Here is a 22,937-nt window from a genome sequence, read left to right on the forward strand (position 1 = left end):
CCATGTAAAGAGAATTAAACAGGGTGCCAAAGAAGTTAGTTGGGGAGTGAAAGATGAAAATGGTAGATTACTATTGGAGAAGGGAGAAAAAGTGAGTAGATGGAGAGAACACTTTAAGGAATTGTTGAACATAGAGAATGAAAGTAATACAAGTACAAGTGGCTGGGGAGTAGCTGGGAGATGGAGGGATGTGAGAAGAGAGGAAGAAATCAGTAGAATGGAAGTTGTGGAAGCAATGAAGAAAGTTAAAATGGGGAAAGCCCCAGGAATTGATGGAGTGTGTGGTGAAATGCTGAAGCATGGGGGAGAAATAGTAATAGAATGGATGTGGAAGATGTGCAGGTTGGCCTGGGAGGAAGGTAGAGTCCTGGAGGATTGGAAGTCGGTATAATTATTCCCCTATACAAAGGAAAAGGGGAAAGAAAAATGTGTGGTAATCATAGGGGCATTTGCCTTCTTAGAGTAATAGGAAAAGTACATGGTAGGATATGTATTGACAGAGTTAGGGAAATACAGAGGAAGTAGTTGGAGAATAACAGGGAGGTTTCAGGAAGGGAAGAGGTTGTGTAGATCAGATAAAATATGCATTCTTAGATCTTTAGTGGAAAAGTTTCTACAGCAGGGAAAGTAGTTATATGCAGCCTTCATGGATTTGGAGCAAGCACATGACAGGGTGGGTAGACAAGGATTACGAAAAGTGTTAAGAATATATGAAGTAGATGGGAAGTTGAAGAGAGAACCTGTATTTTTTTTTCACAGGAAAAATCATCAGAGAATTTACCAATATGCCGGGAATCGAACCCGGGACTCTCAGGTGAGAGCCAGGCAGCATACCACTACACCACGACCAGGTAAAAGTTAACTCACGTTGTCACAATCTTGTAACCAACGTCCCTCCCCCCCCACTGTGGGCATCAAGAGGATGAGTTAACCCCCTGGCACTCGGGCAAGTAGATGCTTTTAATCTATCCCAAACACTTACGGCAAGTCAGAATGAAGAGAGAACCTGTATTTTTTTTCACAGGAAAAATCATCAGAGAAATTACCAATATGCCGGGAATCGAACCCGGGACTCTCAGGTGAGAGCCAGGCAGCATACCACTACACCACGACCAGGTAAAAGTTAACTCACGTTGTCACAATCTTGTAACCAACGTCCCTCCGCCCCCACTGTGGGCATCAAGAGGATGAGTTAACCCCTTGGCACTCGGGCAAGTAGATGCTTTTAATCTATCCCAAACACTTACGGCAAGTCAGAATGAAGAGAGAACCTGTATTTTTTTTTCACAGGAAAAATCATCAGAGAAATTACCAATATGCCGGGAATCGAACCCGGGACTCTCAGGTGAGAGCCAGGCAGCATACCACTACACCACAACCAGGTAAAAGTTAACTCACGTTGTCACAATCTTGTAACCAACGTCCCTCCGCCCCCACTGTGGGCATCAAGAGGATGAGTTAACCCCCTGGCACTCGGGCAAGTAGATGCTTTTAATCTATCCCAAACACTTACGGCAAGTCAGAATGAAGAGAGAACCTGCTGCCTGGCTCTCACCTGAGAGTCCCGGGTTCGATTCCCGGCATATTGGTAATTTCTCTGATGATTTTTCCTGTGAAAAAAAAAATACAGGTTCTCTCTTCATTCTGACTTGCCGTAAGTGTTTGGGATAGATTGAAAGCATCTACTTGCCCGAGTGCCAGGGGGTTAACTCATCCTCTTGATGCCCACAGTGGGGGCGGAGGGACGTTGGTTACAAGATTGTGACAACGTGAGTTAACTTTTACCTGGTCGTGGTGTAGTGGTATGCTGCCTGGCTCTCACCTGAGAGTCCCGGGTTCGATTCCCGGCATATTGGTAATTTCTCTGATGATTTTTCCTGTGAAAAAAAAAATACAGGTTCTCTCTTCATTCTGACTTGCCGTAAGTGTTTGGGATAGATTGAAAGCATCTACTTGCCCGAGTGCCAGGGGGTTAACTCATCCTCTTGATGCCCACAGTGGGGGCGGAGGGACGTTGGTTACAAGATTGTGACAACGTGAGTTAACTTTTACCTGGTCGTGGTGTAGTGGTATGCTGCCTGGCTCTCACCTGAGAGTCCCGGGTTCGATTCCCGGCATATTGGTAATTTCGCTGAAGATGGGAAGTTGTTGAAGGCTGTGAAGAGTATGTATGAGGGTGCTAAGGCTGCAGTGTGTTTGGATAGTGAACTGAGTGAATTTTTCTCTTTGAAAGTTGGATTGAAACATGGATGTGTCATGTCTCCATGGTTGTTCAATTTGTATATGGATGGGGTTATAAAAGAGATAGAAGGTAGGGCAGTGGATGTTGGAGTGGCCCTGGTGAGAAAGGGCAGTGTTTGGAAACTACCAATATTGTTGTTTGCAGATGATACTGTTGTTAGTTGAAGACAAAGGTGAGCTGCAAGGCTTGGTGGATGAGTTTGGGAGAGTGTGTAAGAAACAGAATCTAAAGGTGAATGTAGGGAAGAGTAAAGTGATGGTCTTCGAGAGAAGTGAGGGCAGTGAATGTACAGTGAGGTTGGATGAAAAGGAAATATAAAATTTGAGGGCATTTAAGTCCTTGGGTAGTGTGATGAGCAAAGATGGAAGTTTAGAGGGTGAAGTGCTTGAAAGTGTACAACAGGGAAGAAGGTTGCTGGTTCCTTGAAAGCAGTGATAAGAAACAGGGAATTGAGCATGGAAGTGAAAAAGCTACTACATGACAGTATTGTGATACCAACTCTAATGTATGGAAATGAAGCTTGGACCTTGTTGGAGGGACAGAAGTCGAGTGAGAGCAGTGGAAATGAGTTATTTGAGAGGTGCATGTGGAGTCACGTGGAGAGACAACCTGACAAATGAGGAAGTGAAGGAGCGTTGTGATGTGGATGTGGATGTGATGGGGCACGTTAGGAGAAACACATTGAGGTGGTTTGGCCATGCGGAGAGGATGGAGAGTGAGAGACCGACAAGGAGAGTGTATGTGAGTTAGGTGGAGGGGGGGAGAGGGAGGGATGGAGTGGAGAGGTATATGAGAGAGGGGGGTGTGAGCTGAGAGCAGGGCAATGAGATGGCGAGGGACAGGGCGACATGGAGGTGATTTGTTTGTGGCCACCTCTTACTGGATTATGGCATCTGGCAATAGATAGATAGATAGTTGTGAAGTTACATGGAGAGAGTCAGACAAATGGTGATGTAAAGTAGCATTTTGTTTTTGATGTGGATGTGACTGATAATGTTTGAGAGAAGTACCTTGAAATGGTTTGGCCTTGTGGAGAGGATTGAAAGTGAAACTGATGAGAAGAGTGTATGTAAGTGAGATCGAGGAGGGGGGAAGAGGAGGGAGTGGGGACCAAGGATGAGATGGAGGGATGAAATTAAGTGATATATGTGAGAGGGGAGTGTAAGTTGTAGTGAGGGCAGCTCAGTGGCAAAGGGCAGGGTAATGTAGAGGCGATTTGTTTGTAGCCACCCCATAGAGGATTAAGGCATCTGGCCATAGATGAATAGATGGAAAATTCTATCTATCTGTCTATTGCCAGACGCCTTAATCCCACACGGGGTGGCCACAAACAAATCGCCTCCACATCCCCCTGTCCCCCATCATTTCACTGCCCTGCTCCCAACTCACACCCCCCCCTCTCATATCCCTCTCCACTCCATCCCTCCATCTCACCCTCAGCCTCCCCCTCCCTCTTCCCCCTTCCACCTCACTCACATACATTATCTTACAAAAATCACTTATGACCTTAGAAAATGGTCAGATACATGACAGAATAAGAAAATATATTTAGTTTGTTTATGTAAGAAATAATACAGTAGGTAGATTACCAACTATGGGATACATAAATGGTTCTGAAAGGAGGGAGAGTGGAATATGCATATGGAGAGGTCGAGGATGGTGTGATGAGACATACACAAAGGGGATTTAAACAAGTGGACTGAAAACAGGGTGTGATATTTCCACCTACAGGGCAAAAGTAAGTTGAACAATATAAGGTCAGGCTGGCAAAAGATGAAAAGTTCTCTACAATACTCTGAATAGGTAGTAATTACAGTAAAACCTCGATCTAATGTACTTCAGTAGACCAGAATTCGCTTTATCAGAATCGAGGCGCTACCAGACTAAATTCTTATATATCAGAAAAAGTCCGATAAAGCCAGAAGCAGTCTGGACTGCTTGACCACTTTAGCTATGTTCACCACAATAAGGTAAGTAAAGGACATGTTTATCAGGGTACATTACAATATTATTATATAAAACCATTTGAATATTGTAGTGAATGTATAATACAGCAGTACTGCAATGGTAGTGAAATAGTTTAAAAACCGTTCAAGCAATCTGGACTAATGTCTGATGTATCGGAAAAAGTCCGGGTTAGGAGGAGGAAGTCTGGTGTCACTTTTATCGGCATTTCACTTATTTCGGAATGGCTTGGGCCCCAATTAGTCCATTATAGTAAGGGTTTACTGTACAACCATTTGTGTGTGTGTGTGTGAGTGTGTGTGTACAGGAGATAGATAAATTTAGATTTACTTGGTGCAGTTACTTTTTGATCTTTGTGATTTTATTTGATTACCATGACCGCTTCCTCCCAGCTACACCAACGTGCTGATGCATCACAGCCAAACGCCAACCTCGGAGTGCTGCTCATAGAATTCTTTGAGCTCTATGGTCGACATTTCAACTACCTGAAGACTGGTATCAGAATCAAGGATGGTGGTGCATACATATCCAAAGATGAGGTTTGTATTGTTGCCAGTCTCCTTCTTTTGAAAGGGGAGAAGCTTCATTATGCTGTTAGTTTTTAATAAGTAGTACGACACAAGTGTAAAGCTGCTACTTACAGACTTTAGTGTTTTTGTGGAGATAATGTTTTTATCCAAGTACAGTGGGTACCTGAGTTTAGCGTTTGCTTTATTCTGGCCATGCTGTGCTAAACTCGTATATCGCCAAACTCTCAACATATGTTTACACATAAATAGCTATGTTTCTTCTGACTTGCGGCAGTAGCCATTCTTATTTACCTCTTAATCCAAGTTATTCTCTCATGTAAAACTATCCAGGTTATTATCTTATTTAAAACTATAGGCATTCTGGTGCACAACACGCAACACTATAATTTTAGCAAGGTTTAAGTAACACACACGAAGATATTTTCATTCATTAAAAGCTTCATGGCCACCATCCTGCCTCACTCTACCAGTTCCTTCCAAGTCATGGCAATATCCCATTTGCCTCTTAACTTTTCTCAAATGCCACTAATAATTTATTGCATAACACATTAAAATTTAACCAATGTTTGGATACAATAAAACCTATCAGTAATGGAAAAATATATATACTGTATTTTCTTACGGACAATTAGTGGTAACCATTGCGACTCACTTGGTTCACCCGACTCTTCCCCCACCTTGCCGAGTGTTTATCATCATTCAGCACCTGGTGAAGGATCCCTTAGAGCAAATCTTTTGAAATCATTACCCATGTCTTCAGAGTCATTGTCAAGGAAGAGTGAATAATCCTCCTGTGTTGTCTTCACTGGCAGGAGCTGGATCCTGGATGGGAACTGGTGTAGCTTGTACCTTGTGTGCCATGTAATTAATTAAAGATGGAAGAAGAGCATAAGACAGTATGGATCAGTTGAGTCAAGGATTGTGTGGGTAAAGTTGAAAGTTGGAATACAAATGTGGGCGATTGTGTGTGTGTATGCGCCAACGCAATATCGTGCTAGAAGAGTGAGAGAAGAGTTCTGGACAAATGTAGAAGTGTGCATGGAAAAGTTTGGAAGGAATGAGAGAGTGTTTTTCTATCTATCTATCTATAGCCCGACGCCCTAATCCCGCAAAGGGTGGCCGCAGACAAAACACCTCCAAGTCGCCTGTCACCCACCATTTGACTACTCTCCCTCCAACTCACCCCCCCCCCTTCCTCATATACCTCTCAACTCCATCCCTCCACCTCATCCTCAGTCTACCTCTCCCTCTCCCTCCCTCCACCTCACCTACATACACCCTCTTAGTCAGTCTTTCATTCTACATTCTCTTCACGTGTCCAAACCACCACAGTGTATTTCTCCTAATCTTCTCAACCACATCCACATCCACCCCACAGCGTTCCTTCACTTCTTCATTCGTCAACCTGTCCCTCCATGTCACTCCACATGCTCCTCTCAAGTAACTCATTTCCACTGCTCTCACTCTTGACTTGTTCCCCTCTTGCAAGGTCCATGCCTCGCTTCCATACGTCAGGGTAGGGATCACAATACTATCATGCAGTGACCTCTTAACTTCAATACTCACCTCCCTATTTCTCATCACTGCTTTCAGTATACCAACAACCTTCCTTCCCTGCTGTACCCTTTCAGCACTTCATCCCCCAAAGTTCCATCCTTACTCATCACACTACCCAAGTACTTGAATGCACTCACATTCTCCATATCCTCACCATCCAACCTCACTGCACACACTGTGACTTCATTCCTCTCAAACACCATAACTTTACTTTTGTTTACATTAACTTTCAGCTTCCTTCTCCTTCACAATGTCCCAAATTCATTCACCAAACCTTGCAACTCCCATTCATCTTAACTCAGCATTACTGTATCATCATCAGAGTGTTTTTGATCGGTGATATGAATGGTAAAGTTGGGAATGTGAAGGTGGATGGAATAGTTGGTGAGTGGGGTGTGCCTGCTGAGATAGATGAGAATGGGAATGCGTCAGTGGACATTTGTGCTGGGAGGGGGTTGGTGATAGCCAATACCTTCTTCAGGCATAAAATGATCCACAGGTATACGTGGTGAGTGATGAGAATGGTGGGTGGTGAACTGAATGAAAGGAAGGCAATGATTGATTATGTGTGTGTGAATGAAAGGATGCGAAGATTTGTAATGGATGCAAGAGCTTATAGAGGCTGGGGGAGTGGACTTTCTGACCACAACTTGGTGGTGGCCAGAATTAGGATTCAAGTAAGATGGAGTAATAGAAGAAGGGAAGGATGGGAAGAAGGAGTAGTTGCAAAGAGAGTGGAAAGGTTACAAGAGGTTGAGAAAAAGGCAGAGTATAAGAGAGAAGTGGAGGAACGATTGGGCAAATATGAATTGGAGCAGATGAGAGACGTGGAAGGTGTGTGTAGGATATTTACAGAAGAAATATGTGCAGCATGTGATGTGGTGTGTGGAAGGAAGAGAAGACGGAGGGGGGTGCAAGGAACAGCGTGGTGGACTGAAGAGGTGAGACAGGCTGTTGCACAAAAGAATAAAGCATACAATGAATGGATGAGAAATAGGGGCGTGGAAGAAATTGAGAGGCGGAAGAGAGAGTTATATGAAGAAAGAAAGAGAGAGGTGAAAAGATTAGTAAGAGAGAGTAAGAAGAGAGTGGATGAGGAATTTGGAAGGAATTTGAGTGTAAAGTGGAGGGACTGTAAGAAAATGTTCTGGAAAGAGGTGAAAAGAGTAAGACATGGTGGAAGTGAAGTCAGCAGGAGAGTGAAAGATAAAAATGGTAGATTACTAGTGGAGAAGGGAGAAAAAGTGAGCAGATGGTGAGAACACTTTAAGGAATTGTTGAACATAGATGATGGAAGTAATGCGAGTATAAGTGGCTGGGGAATGGCTGGGAGAAGGAGGGAGGTGAGAAGACAGGAAGAAATCAGTAGGATAGAAGTTGTGGAAGCAATGAAGAAAGTTAAATTGGGGAAAGCCCCAGGAATTGATGGAGTGTGTGGTGAAATGCTGAAGTATGGGGGAGAGATAGTAGTAGAATGGATATGGAAAATGTGCAGATTGGCCTGGGAGGAAGGTAGAGTCCCGGAGGATTGGAAGTCAGGTATAATTATTCCCTTGTACAAAGGAAAAGGGGAAAAAGAAGTGTTTGGTAATCATAGGGGCATTTGTCTTCATAGTCTAATAGGAAAAGTGTATGGTAGGATACTTATTGACAGAGTTAGAGAAAGAACAGAGAAATTAGGTGGAGAAGAACAGGGAGGCTTTAGGAAGGGAAGGGTTTGTGTAGATCAGATATTCATTCTTAGATCTTTAGTGGAAAAGTTTCTAGAGAAGGGAAAGAAGTTGTATGCGGCTTTCATGGATTTGGAGAAAGCATATGACAGGGTGGATAGACAAGGATTGTGGAAAGTGTTAAGAATATATGGAGTAGATGGGAAGTTGTTGAATGCTGTGAAGAGTATGTACGATGGTGCGAAGGCTGCAGTGCGTGTGGATGGTGAACTAAGTGAATTTTTCTTTATGAAAGTTGGGTTGAAACAGGGATGTGTCATGTCTCCATGGTTGTTCAATCTGTACATGGATGGGGTAATAAAAGAGGTACAAGGTAGGGTAGTGGATGTTGGAGTGGCATTGGTGAGAGAGGATAGTGTTTGGAAACTCCCTGTATTGTTGTTTGCAGATGATACTGTGTTGTTGAGTGAAGACAAAGGGGAGCTGCAAGGCTTGGTGGATGAGTTTGGGAGAGTGTGTAAGAAACGGAATCTAAAGGTGAATGTAGGGAAGAGTAAAGTGATGGTCTTTGAGAGAGGTGAAGTCAGTGAATGTACAGCAAGGTTGGATGGTGAGGAATTGGAAAATGTGAGTACGTTTAAGTGCTTGGGTAGTGTGATGAGTAAGGATGGAGGTTTGGAGGGTGAAGTGCATGAAAGGGTACAGCAGGGAAGAAAGGTTGCTGGTTCTTTGAAAGCAGTGATAAGAAACAGGGAAGTGAGCATGGAAGTGAAAAAATTACTATATGACAGTATTGTGATACCAACTCTAACGTATGGAAGTGAAGCTTGGACGCTGTTGGAAGGACACAAGTCAAGAGTGAGAGCAGTGGAAATGAGTTATTTAAGAGGAGCCTGTGGAGTCACATGGAGAGACAGGCTGATGAATGAGAATATAAAGGAGCGTTGTGGTGTGGATGTGGATGTGATAGGAAGCGTTATGAGGAACACACTGAGGTGGTTTGGCCATGTGGAGAGGATGGAGGATGAAAGACTGACGAAGAGAGTATGTAAGTGAGGTGGAGGGGGGAAGAGGGAGGGGGAGGCCGAGGATGAGATGGAGGGATGGGGTGGAGAGGTATATGAGAGAGGGGTATGTGAGTTGGGAGCAGGGCAGTGAAATGGCGGGGGACAGGGCAACTTGGAGGCGATTTGTTTGTGGCCACCCCAAATGGGATTGAGGCGTCTGGCAACAGATAGATAGATAGATAGTCTTGTTTAGTTTTTTTCTATGCAGTTCTTCATATGCAGCGGCACTTTTCTTGATAAATTCAATAAAGGCTTCATGCCATCCAAGATCAAGATCACAGTCATTGACTGCCTATTTGTATATCTCAGCAATTGCCAAGATCTTGCCCAGCTGATGAGTGTTTGGCTCACCCTGTAGTCTTTCCATTCCTTGTTCATTCTCCCCTTTTTCCTCGGCTTTCTGATCTTCTTGAGTCATATCTTCCACATTCTCAACAGTTGTCTGCCCAACCATTTCTCCCATGTCAGCAGCCTTCACCTGATTGAAATAACCAATTCTTATTGTTCTGGCTCTTTCAACTACAGCTGTAACCGCCGCCACAGTGCTCTGCCTCACACAGTTCTCCTCTCCTCCCACTGTTGCCGTGATGTCTACCCCAGGGAGAACTTTCCTCCATGGCTGCTGAATTGTTGCTGCATTAATATAATGCCAACATTCCATCATCAGATCGACTCCTTGTGTGATGTTGAAGCGATATCTTCATTTGTTCTTCTGGGGTGTCTCCATTTGGCAACGGTGCTGCGTGAGTCGCCAGCTGTTGAACTGTAATGCTGGCTAGGTGGTGTTGGCCATTTGATTCCACATGATCACATGCTTCTTGATTGTTTGATGCACTGGCTACTGGTTCTGGCCCCACCTCATAGTCAACATGTTGGAGAATCTGGTGATTTACAGTAATCACTCCAATATCCGGATCAATAGAGCCATCGGTAGGTTCGGATATTGGTTTTGTCCGGATATTGGGCCCCAGCTTATGGACTTGTACTTACGGACCCTGACACAGAGAAACACCTATACAACTCCCTCCGGACATGCATAGCACCTATTTAACACCCAAATCACACCAATAAGGCACATAAATGACTGAAATAAATGCAATAGACACATAAAATGTGGGTTTAGAAGTATGTTCATACATTAATAAACATTCTGGTACTTATGGACTCTAACCGAACCTAACCTAACCGAACCTAACCGAACTCTGAAAAACACATTCCTACTGCACAAGCATGAGGTAAGTTTAGTATGGAAAGAAGTACAGTATGACACTTTCTGGTAAGTATAGTATGGGAAAAAATACAATATGAAACATTCTGGTAAATATAGTATGGAAAATAGTACAACATGAAACATTTTGGCTACTTACAGCAAGTCCCTGGCCACCTCGATGAATAACCGCCTCCTCTCGGACTCTGACAGTAAGAACGATTTCCTGAAGCACTTGCACTACACTCTTCCTGAAGTCTTGCACTGAACTTAGTCACTAACACACAGAAGTCCGTTCTTTTCACAGTGTTCACTTTAGTCCAAATAATGTTCCATTAAATTTAAGTGTTGCACATTAACTTTTCCCAAGTTTTTTTAAGTTTCCAAAGCCAAAACAAAGAAGGTTAGTTACGTTAAATTTCTTTTCTACTTAGTCTTTTCTCCCAACTTGAAAACCTTAACACAACACACCGTTTTTTTCACTGCACAACACTCAAAATTCCCGTGTGGTCTAGTGGAGAAGTTCTTGCTGTTTATTCACTGTCAGAGCCCGAGAGTATCACTGGCAGGCGTCCAAGGGGTGCATCGGTGGGTAGTGGTGATGGCGTACCGACTACAGAAGACTCTGAAGACAGCCGCAAACTCACGTCGAGCGGTGACTCCACTGTAGCTGATGTGCTGGGCTGTGGCTCGGAGCATGAGGGCCTGTCTTGGGGAGGCAACGGAGTGGAACCAGGGCTTGGCACAGCGGGGTCACGGGCCTGAAAACTGTCAATCGTTGACTGACGCAAGGACCGACGATTCTGGCGATTGATGATGCGCTGCCGGAAAGCACGCACTTCCTCCACGAGTCCCAAGGGCCCCATCTCCCTGTCGCAGTCCGGGTGTTCCAGGTAGTCTAGGACGAACTCTAGATGTTCCCGGAGTGCGCTCAGCTTGGGGATGGCTGGAGTAGTGTCCTGCTGGGCGGAGTCTGCATCATCATCGCCTTCGTCGTCGGAATCTTCAAGTTCGGGACTGACACCAGCAACCGAAGACGCGATCTCGATATCAGACAACGTCTGATACCCAGGATCGCCCTCGTCGTCGTCCAACCACTCACGAACATCGTCCACATCAACATCGTCGCCGTGCGTACGTAGCCGTGCATGGAAGTCATCCACGTCAAACCCTAGGAAATCGTACTCCACATCTGTTCCGAGAAGCAGACGAGACCAACCATTTTCAAGAGTTTTCACAGGGACTTCCTTCCATGCACTAGCCCAGTTGTACAGCGCAGACTTGATGTTGTAGCGGCGAAGGTTTTCCAAAGTCCGCTTGCCTCGAGTGTCACGTCCTTCCCTGCGCTCGTCCTCGTCCTCGAGAACCACCATCACCTCGTCCAGGAACTTCCGACGGTACAGGCGCTTTGTTGCCACGATCACTCCTTGGTCCATAGGTTGAATGAGAGCAGTCGTATTAGGTGGCAGAAACATGCACCTAATACGGCCATTCTCAGCAACCAAGTCCTTGTCGCACGGGTGGGCAGGTGCATTGTCGAGGAGAAGGAGAGCCTTTACCTGGTCGCGAGGAATTCCCAGTGTCTTCGTCTGGTAATGTATGACCTCCTTGACGAAGTGATGGTGAAACCAGTCTTTGAAAATCACAGCTGTGAACCATGCTTTCAAAGAATGGTACCATACGACAGGAAGGACATCCATCACCCCACGAAGGCACCGAGGCTGCTTTGCACGGCCAACAATAACGGGCTTAAGCCGGTGCATGCCGTTAGCATTGGCACAACACAAAGCAGATATCCGTTCCTTAGAAAGCTTGCGGCCAGGTACACGCTTCTCCGTCTCATCGGCGAGAGTGTTCGTTGGCACCGAGCGATAGAATAGGCCAGTTTCGTCAGCGTTATAGACTTGACCGAGAGTGAGGCCCTCCCTGTCGATCAAGCCTTTCACCTTGTGCCGAAACTCGTCCACTCCATCCTCGTTAGCGTCCAATGCTTCGCCATGTGCTTTACGGTTAGTAAGGCCATGTCGCAACTTGAACGCGAAGAGCCAACCCTCGGATGCCTTGAAGTCTAGGGCGTCGTGAAGCCTTGCAAACTTCTCAGCAGCAGCCTTCAGCTCCGTTCCACGTACCATCACACCAGCTGCACGTTGCTGTCGATACCAAATCAACGTGGAGCGGTCGATCTCTGCATACTTGGGAGTAAACATAACCTTCCTCTCCACGTTGCGTTTGCTTCTCGACGAGAAGTCAGCCGTGTACTGCATGAGCTTGTCTCGGGAACGCTTGATATCAAACAAAGTCGACCGGGCCAGGTTGAACTCGCGGAGAATGCGAGAGGAAGACCAACCCGCATCAACCTTCTCCAATATCTCCCGTTTCTTCTCCAGAGTCAGCACCACTCTCTTCCTTTTCTCAGGAGGCGGGGCCATCATCACACACACTAAGAGTAGGGCAGAGAGCAGCAGGAGGCCTTGCAGCAAGTACGGCACCACCACAAAAGCGAGCACGTGGGCAGCCATGACGAAGAGCGTAGGTCTTGTCGCGGTGAGAGACAGGCGGGAAGTGGGGAGGATGCAGCGGCGCTCTATCGGACGTCGGAGGAATGACGAACCAAAACAATGCTCTCACGCGGCGCGCGCGGCAAGTTCAAATTACGGACGGCAGAAAATCGATTTTTTTTCCAATTTTTTTGGATTTTCGGACCATTTTGGGAATGTTTGATCCCAGGACGATAAGGTTCGGTTAGTGGGATGTTCGGTTATTGGGCGTCCGGATATTAGAGGGATTACTGTATATGGAAACTTTTTTTTTTTCTTTCTTTCTCTTACTTTGTTTTTACGAAATATGTCATACACTGGTTCTTCATTTGGCAAACACTGACAATTTCGTTAATCTTGATAGAGCAGAAGTCATGTAAATATAAAAACAAATGGTGTGACAAAAAAAAAAAAAAAGTTTTATTCAGGCTTAGTACGGATGATTTTAGTCACAAACTATTTCCTAACGTTAATGAACGTAATTAGTTACTTTAGTCAAAATATTTTTATCACATAGTCAGTGATGGTGAAGAAAATAGTCAGTGATGATGAAGAAAAATGTCAAAATAAAGTTGAATAAGAATAGGTGTATGTTTTATATATATATATATATATATATATATATATATATATATATAATGAAAACAAGTACCATAATTTAGCTCATCGCAGTCCAGTGCTGCCTCAAGTCGGTCCCAGGCCATATAGTAAAGTTCCAGCTTGACTTTGACAATTATCTTTTGATCAAGAGGTTGAAGAACATTGGTTGTGTTTGGAGAGAGAAATACAACTTCACAATTTGGATGGCATCCCTTGAGAAAGTGTGGATAACTCAAGCAGCAGCAGCAACTTGAATGCTAAGTTGTTATGTTTGCAGTAGGCTTCTCCTTCAGGGATGAACGTGTTCTCGAACCAGTCCGTACATGTTGCTGAAGTCATCCATCCCTCTTTGTTAGCCGCCAAATGTACATTTAATTTTTTCATGTTAGTGTTGTGGTAGAGTACAGGACACGCTGTGTTCTGGATGACGAGGGGTTTCATTTTGCAGCTGCATTAAGTGTAATGAGCACATTGAATTGCAGTTTATTAGGTTTATGTCCCTTGGGCTTTTTTTCTTGGCTTACTATGGTTGATTGTTTTTGTTTCCAGTAAAAGCAAGTTTCATCAGCGTTAAACACTTGCCAAAGGTCGTACCCACTGTCATCAATGATTTGCTTCAGCAACCAGTAAATTCTTCTGCTGCTGTTGTGTCTGCCTCTGCAGCTTCTCCAAGTGCTTGAGCACTTTTGAGCAAATGCCAATTTTTGAAACAGACAAACCAACCAACACTTGCACCGAACAGGGGTGGGTTTTGAATGTTTAACTTGCCCGCAACAGCTTCATAAATTTCATTTGCCTCCTGCCTTGCCTGGTCCGAGGAAGCACACACTTCATGTTCTCTTTTGTGATCAGTATACAGTAGAACCTCTTTGGTTCGGACCCCGTTAGTCAAGATTTCGGTTAATTCGGACAGTTTTAAAAATATGAATTCCAAAAATATGTCTAAAATAATTCCAAAACCATTTTCACTAGCGGGGCAGAAAGTGGCTGTCATTTGTTTGGTCTCAGATCATGGCAGTGACCGTTCGGAGTGCTGTGTGTTACCTCATAAATTGTGGAGGGGTTAGTAAACTCTCAGTAGACCTTCCTTACAAAGTGACAGGCATGAGTGCTATTCAGTTACCACACTGTGCACTGCTAGCCACCTGTTGCCACCACAGCACAATTTTGTTTGTAATTTTGTGCCCAAAAATTTTGGTGCTGATGATTACTGTACTTGATAAATTTTGGTTTAAACAGATTCTAGCACATTCTAGTGAACAAACAGTAATTCTTGATACAAAAGAAAAAAAAAATCATAGATTACGAAAACGTCTGTGAACGCTGTTCACTTGCTTGGTTACCACAGCAACCCCCCACACCTTGCCATACTTTGGTGGTGTGGCAGTACTCCACAGTAAACTGGCCATTATAATGCTTATGCTTTTCATTCTGTTATTAAACACTATGATGTCTACTATACATGACAGCTTAACAGTACTTTGCCAAGACTACATTGTAAAATAACGGTGATTGAGTGTTAAGTTCAACTTTTAATATGCATGCAAAGATACAGTAATTTTTAAGTTCAGTAGGTGTATGAGTCTGTCCTTCTGGTGTGAGGCAGCTGTGTGGGGTTAGTCTTTTCACCGAAAGCCACTTTCCTAACCTAACAGTTTAACTGAACCTAGCCTAACATAGCATAACTGTACCTACCTAACAATTTAACCTAACCTAACCTCCAGTTTAGAAATGGGAAACTAAATCCAGAGTACATTTCTTCCATTATGCCATAAACAAACAATAGTAGTTACACACTATGGAATGTGATGATAATAATGGGGAAAATTTTCATCAGGAAAAGGTCATTTTCTACCCTGAAAATAGGTAAATACAGAACACAAATTGGAGGAGATTGGCACTCGGTGGTTCTCGATGAAAAGACTCACCAGATGCGTGAGTGATTGGTTCATCCATGCAGCCACATGACGAGCTATACAAACATATGTTGGTTGTAGCATATTCCATCACGAGACTTTTTTAAAAAATTCTTTACATTACCTCATTTAAGCAAAGATGGGCCTGAAAATAGTGCAATGGATAATGATGTTTAGGCCATTTTCAAATCCTACATAGGCTTTATTCCTTTACTGACCATAATTTACACTGTACTGGAAACTCGCACGGAACACGATCTCACGGAATGCGCTCGCAATTATACACGGTAAGGGCTGGGATACATATAAGACAACGTAAGATTAAAGAGCCATTATGAAAACTACAAATTAACGCAGGAGAGGCCTTTGATAGATCAAATCCTCGAACGTCACCGCAGCGCGCGGTTTGTTTTGATTACGTGACGATCTAGGCGGGAAATTATTCAGTGAGTGAGACATTCCCGAGTACAGTAACACAGTATTTGTAAGTTAAATATTTACAGTACTGTACTGTTCTGGTAAGTTTATGTGCAACTTAAAGTACTATTAAATAACGTTAAAGCAAGAAGTAAAGTCTTATAACCAGTTTACCTGATAGGCGTCAGAATGTTGCCTTGTTTATTTGTTCGTTTTTTCCACAGTACTGTACAATATTTGTAAGTTAAATATTTACTGTTCTCGTATGTACTGTACTTGTAAGCACTTAAATAAAGTTAAATCAATAAAGCCTTGTAACCAGTTAACCCGAATTATATGATTACCCATGATCGGCGTCGGAATATTGCCTTTTTTGTTTGTTTGTTAAACTCTTACTGTACTGCTTTTCTACAGTACTGTATTTGTAAGTTAAATATTTACTCTTCTGGTATGTACTTGTAAGCAAGTAAAGCATTAAATAAAGCCTTGTAACCAATTAACCTGATTTATATGATTACCCATGATCGGCGTCGGAATATTGCCTTTTTTGTTTGTTCGTTAAAGACTTGCTGTACAGCTTTTCCACAGTACTGCATTTCTAAGTTAAATATGTACTGTTCTGGTATGTACTTGTAAGTTAAAGCACTCAAAAAAGATAAAGCATTAAATAAAGCCCTGTTACCAGTTAACCTGTTTTATATGATTACCTATGATCGGCGTTGGAATGTTTCCTTGTGTTTACATACAGTATCTATGTGTTGAAGTTTTGCTGTGGAGTACTGTATTTGTGAGTTATAACATTAAATAAACCTTCTAACCACTTAAAGTGCTTTCTAGTGATTACCAGTGACAGATAACAGCAAAACAACACATTTGGGGGGTCTAGGGAGCAAAATACGGAGTAGTTTAAATATACTGTACATGATTTCACACCTAACGCGGCACGGTAGGAACGAAACCCACGTGTTCCGTGCGAGTTTCCTGTAGTTCCATGCCTGGTCCTTACCTCTACAAAACAGTGCTACAAACTTCAATTTATGTAGAAACACACACACACACACACACACACACACACACACACACACACACACACACACACACACCATCTATCTATCTATAGCCCGACGCCCTAATCCCGCAAAGGGTGGCCACAGACAAAATGCCTCCAAGTCGCTCTGTCACCCACCATTTGACTACCCTCCCCCCAACTCACCCCCCTCTCCCTCATATACCTCTCAACTCCATCCCTCCACCTCATCCTTGGTCTACCTCTCCCTCTCCCTCCCTCCACCTTACCTACATACAACCTCTTAGTCAGTCTTTCATTCTCCATTCTCTTCACATGTCCAAACCACCTCAGTGTATTTCTCCTAATCTCAACCACATCCACATCCACCCCACAGCGTTCCTTCACTTCTTCATTCGTCAACCAGTCCCTCCACGTCACTCCACATGCTCCTCTCAAGTAACTCATTTCCACTGCTCTCACTCATGACTTGTTCCCCTCTTGCAAGGTCCATGCCTCGCTTCCATACGTCAGGGTAGGGATCACAATACTATCATGCAGTGACCTCTTAACTTCCATACTCACCTCCCTATTTCTCATCACTGCTTTCAATGTACCAACAACCTTCCTTCCCTGCTGTACCCTTTCACGCACTTCATCCCCCAAAGTTCCATCCTTACTCATCACACTACCCAAGTACTTGAATGCACTCACATTCTCCATATCCTCACCATCCAACCTCACTGCACACTCTGTGACTTCATTCTTCTCAAACACCATAACTTTACTTTTGTTTACATTAACTTTCAGATTCCTCCTCCTACACACTGTCCCAAATTCATTCACCAAACCTTGCAACTCCCATTCATCTTCACTCAACAGTACAGTATCATCAGCAAACAGCAACACCGGAAGCTTCCAAATCTCACCCTCATTCATTAGAGCCACCCCCACATCCACTGCCCTACCCTGCACCTCCTTTACAACCCCATCCATGTATATATTAAACAGCCATGGAGACATCACACAACCCTGTTTCAGTCTCACATTGAGATCAAAGAACTCACTCAGCTCACCATCCACTCGCACCGTAACCCTAGCTCCCTCGTACATACTTTTCACAGCACTCAACAATTTCCCCTCCACTCCATATATTCTTAATATCTTCCACATACCTTGCCTATCTATTCTGTCATAAACTTTCTCCAAGTCCATGAAGGCAGCATACACTTTCCTTCCCTTCTCTAGATACTTCTCCACTAAACTTCTTAGAACAAATATCTGATCTACACACTCTTTTCCCTTCCAAAATCCCCCTTGTTCTTCTCCAACTAGCTCCTCTGTCATATGCCTAACCCTATCAATGAGTATTCTACCATATATTTTACCAGTCACACTAAGAAGGCAAATACCCCTATGGTTACCACATACTTCTCTCTCTCTGTTTCCTTTGTATAAAGGAACATTTATACCTGATTTCCAGTCCTCTGGAACCCTTCCCTCTTCCCAAGCCAATCTACACAACTTCCATATCCACTCCACAACAATCTCACCCCCATACCTAAGCATTTCACCACACACTCCATCAATTCCTGGGGCCTTTCCCAACTTAATATTCTTCATCGCTTCCACTACTTCCGCCCTACTGATCTCTTCCTCCCTCCTCTCATCTCTCCTTCTCCCAGCCATTCCCCAACCACTTATACTCGCACTGCTCTCACTCTCCACATTCAACAAATCCTCAAAGTGCTCCTTCCATCTCCTCAGTTTCTCTCTCTTCTCCACCAACAATCTATTATTCCTATCTTTCACTCCCCTACTATTTCCTCTTTCACACTGCCTTACTTTCTTTACCTCCTTCCAAAACAATTTCTTACTCTCCCTCCATTTCACACTCAGATTCCTCCCAAACTCCTCATCCACTTTCATTTTACTCTCCTTCACCAGTCTCTTAACCTCCCTTCTCCTGCTCCCATATATCTCTCTCTTCTCTCTCTCATCTTCTCTCCTACCTCTACTCGCTAACCATTCACTGTATGCCTTCTTCTTTTGTTCCACAGCTCGTTTCACCTCATCATTCCACCATGCTGTCCCTTGCACACCCTTGCATTTCCTCTTCACTCCATTAACCGCCTCACACGCTGCGCCTATCTCTTCCGTGAATATCTTACATACGTCTTCCACCCCTTCCATCTGCTCTAGCTCATATCTTTCCAGTCTTTCTTCCACTATGCTCTTATACTCTGTCATTTTCTCACTATCTTGCAATTTCTCCACTCTTCTCACAGGAGTTGCTTCCTCCTGTCTTCCCCTTCGTCTCCTCAACCACTTTCTTTGCAGCTCTACCTTGGCCATCACTAAGTGATGGTCCAAGACTCCATTCCCCCACCCTCTCCACACTCTTGCATCCAACACTTATTCGCTCATCCACACACACGTAGTCTATCATTGCCTTTCGTTCAACAAGTTCACCATCCATCCTCCTCATTACTCTCCATGTATACCGGTGGATCATCTTATGCCGAAAGTAGGTGTTGGCTATTGCCAACCCCTTACAAGCACAGATGTCCACCAAAGCACTTCCATTCCCATCTACGTCAGCTGGCACACCCCACTGACTAACCACTCCATCCACTCGTACATTCCCAACTTTGCCATTCATGTCTCCAATCAACAGCACTCTCTCGCTCCTCTCAAACTTGTCCATACACGCTTCTACACTTGCCCAAAACTCATCTTTCACTCTTGCCACTCGATCCTCTGTCGGGGCATACACACATACAATCGTCCACGCTTGTATACCTACTTTCATCCTCACCCATACAATCCTTGCACCCACTGTTCCATACTCTCTTATATTCTCCTTCCACATCTTGCTTATCATCAGACATACTCCCTCTCTTGCACTCTCATTTTCATTGACTCCCGCACATATACCTAAACCATATTCCCATTCTCTCACCCTTTCACCTTTCCATGTAGTTTCAGTCAATCCACATATATCCACTTTTGCATCCTCAAGCACCTGAACAATCTCTCTTTCTTTCACTTCATCATGCCTGGTCCTTACCTCTACAAAACAGTGCTACAAACTTCAATTTGTGTATGAACACACACACACACACACACACACACACACACACAATATATATATATATATATATATATATATATACATTGGCTGTATCGTCCCAACTTTGGTCGGGATAGGCCGGTCCTGCAGTGGATACTCAAATGGCTGATGATGATGATGATATATATATATATATATATATATATATATACACACATTGGCTGTATCGTCCCGACTTCGGTTGGGATAGGCCGGTCCTGCAGTGGATACTCAAACGGCTGATGATGATATATATATATATATATATATATATATATATATATAGGGTTATAACTTTTTTACAACCTTATGTTCTTGTACCTCAAGTCGATGAACTTTTGCTTAAAAACAAAGAAAAAAGCCCTCATTCCTCTCGGTTTTAAAAACAGGTGACCCGGAAATTAAAAAATATAGATTTTTGTAAGTGTATATTTACATGTATGATGATAAAAGAAAACAAAAGAGCTGATACAGATGCATTAATACTTAAAATCGGTGTTTATTACCTAAAATAAATCTAAGTTGCAGTTTGGCTTTTTTTCTGCAGGCAGCATCAAGTTCCTGCATTACTTTGATTACACGTTCAGCATACTGATTACTTCTTTGTATATTAAGTAAGGATGGCTCCTGCTTCCACTGATTCTGCAATGATTTTAGTGTTTTTTTTGTAAGGTTTCAATATTTCTGATAAGTTCTTGAAGCCATTTTCATTGTACATCTGATTAGTAAACCAGTACTCTGCCCATTCGTATGAAATGAATCTGCATATCGTCTCCACAGTCTTCCTTGTTGTATGTATAAGAATGAATGCAAGGATAGCGAGAATTGCTCTTGAATTCCACCTCTCTTTACTGATATTTGGAATTCTGTGAAAGTTAATCAAAGGAAAATGCCCTTTTTCCTCAAAGAATCTAAACACTCGTGTTAAATGGTACAAAAACTTCATGTCATCTCTCCATCCTGACTTATCGAGGATCGCTTCTGTTCCATTAACAAATTGTTATTTTAATATTTCATAATTTTTTATTAGTTGAGACACAAATGGATATTCGATGTTTGGAGAATTGGTGTTTGCGCCGCGTTCTTCGTCCATCACCAAATGGAGAATCCTGTCCAGAATGTGATGCTGACAACTGATAAGTTTTTTGTTTGTTGAAACTCTTATCCAAGAACATTTGTTGTGATCTGACAACAACATTCTTTTTCCCAGTGTTAGTGCTAGTTGTATCAGCAATGATCGTTTTTATTGCATGCCATAAGTTGTATTCATCAATAACTTTTGCAATTCCTTCAGCAATAGTTTCAGCTTTGCCATTTTCCAAACACAGTGCATCCGATTTTATTTTGGTTCATCAGTCCACTTTCCATCGAAATGTAAAGACCATGTTTCCAACTGTAACTTTTCAGTCATTCTCTCCTTCAGTGTAACAGCCTCTTATATATTGACTGGTCAGTTGCTGCTTGACTTGGAGCTGGAAGTCAATACCATCATGTGACAATTGTTTACATATTTTAGCAACTTAGTTGTCGATACTCCAGTGGATGTCACCAAGTTAGTTGCAACTTTACTTCTGTTGTGTTTTCTGGTTGGTGGATGATTAGTCTCATCTTCATCCTTATATTCACTGCCATCAGATTCAGTGCAAATAACGCTGGATGGAAGATCGTAAGATGTTGATGGTAATGTAGGTTCATCAGGCAGTTTTCGTCTTTTTGAAGGGTGAATGGTTTCCTTACTTTCAGCTTGACCTGTTGAGTACCCCACTCATCCATTGCTTTGCACTTGTAGGTGGAAGATTTGTTTATCTTCAATGGATAACCATTGATCATTTACTTTTGTGATATCAAAAAGTTTATTTAGGGCATCATATTTTCCTCTCTTGACACATTCGTCGTAAGATTTTAGTACCTTGTCAAGCTTTGCCTGTGTTGTTTGATCTGACGCATGTGGAAAGTTTAATTTATTCTCCCATAATTTTGTAACGTCTTTGAAAATTTCGACTATTCGTTCTTTTCTTAATTTGATTTTTGCTCGAAGAAACTGGTAATGTCCAACAACTTGCATTTGGTGTGGCATTCTGCATTTTTCTTCTAATGATGATTCTTCTAAAGGCACAAATCCTCTTCTTCTATGTGAGTGCTGTAACTGCACCAAATTTTTGGTCCGGGCATCCTTCTTCTTCTGTATGATAGTATCACTTCTTTTGTGTGACATCATGCTTATCTGAAAAACAAAAATATTTAATATATAACAGTAACACACTAAGCAATTATTTTGCTGACTGTTCACTTGCAAACTGCGAAGATAACTGTTAGATGCTAAAAACTGCATCCCGCTTTATAATATTTAGATTATTCTAGAATGTTCTAAACAATGTTAAACCATACTAGAACATTACAAACTGTTCTAGAAAGTTCTAAACAGTTCTAAAATCTTCTGTGCAAGTCTATAAAGTTATAAAAAATTTATATAAAGTTTAAGAAGGTGATAAAACTTGCGTGTGGTAGCATTAAATATATGGTAATCCATTTTTTGATAAGGGGGTGACCTTTTTTTAAAACTGAGAGGATTAAGGGCTTTTTTCTTTGTTTTTGAACAAAAGTTTAATCAGGCTACCTTTTATTTGAAAAAATATCAAAAAGTTGTAACCCTAATATATATATCAATCAATCTATCTATCTGTCTATCTATCTATCTGTCTATCTATCTAGCTATTGCCAGACGCCTCAATCCCATACGGGATGGCCACAAACAAATCGCCTCCACGTCGCCCTGTACCCCACCATTTCACTGCCGTGCTCCCAACTCACATCCCCCTCTCTCATATATCTCTCCACCTCATCCCTTCTTCTCATCCTCGGCCTCCCTCTCCACCTCACTGACATACATTCTCCTCGTCAGTCTCTTCCCCTCCATCCTCTCCAGATGGCCAAACCACCTCATTATGTGTCTCCTAATGCTTCCTATCACATTCACATCCACACCACAATGCTCCTTTATATCCTCATTTGTCAGCCTGTCTCTCCATGTGACTCTACAGGCTTCTCTTAAATAACTCATTTCCACTACTTTCATTCTTGCCTTGTGTCCTTCCAACAGCGTCCAAGCTT

At 42.8% G+C, this 22,937-nt stretch overlaps 1 protein-coding gene across 2 annotated transcripts in view; it reads left to right on the top strand.

Moving 5' to 3' along the window:
• LOC145406638 (terminal nucleotidyltransferase 4B-like) overlaps positions 1–22,937 on the top strand; it is a 170,307-nt gene that overhangs the window by 66,642 nt on the left and 80,728 nt on the right. For both annotated transcript variants that reach the window (XM_080277715.1, XM_080277716.1), the window contains exon 5: positions 4,600–4,746. In XM_080277715.1, coding sequence (XP_080133841.1) covers positions 4,600–4,746 — 147 coding nt within the window. The remainder of the gene's footprint in view (positions 1–4,599; positions 4,747–22,937) is intronic.

Source organism: Coenobita brevimanus, chromosome 71 (assembly GCF_032717465.1).
Source record: "Coenobita brevimanus isolate Jiangsu-jjx chromosome 71, ASM3271746v2, whole genome shotgun sequence".
In the NCBI taxonomy this organism is placed as follows: domain Eukaryota; kingdom Metazoa; phylum Arthropoda; class Malacostraca; order Decapoda; family Coenobitidae; genus Coenobita; species Coenobita brevimanus.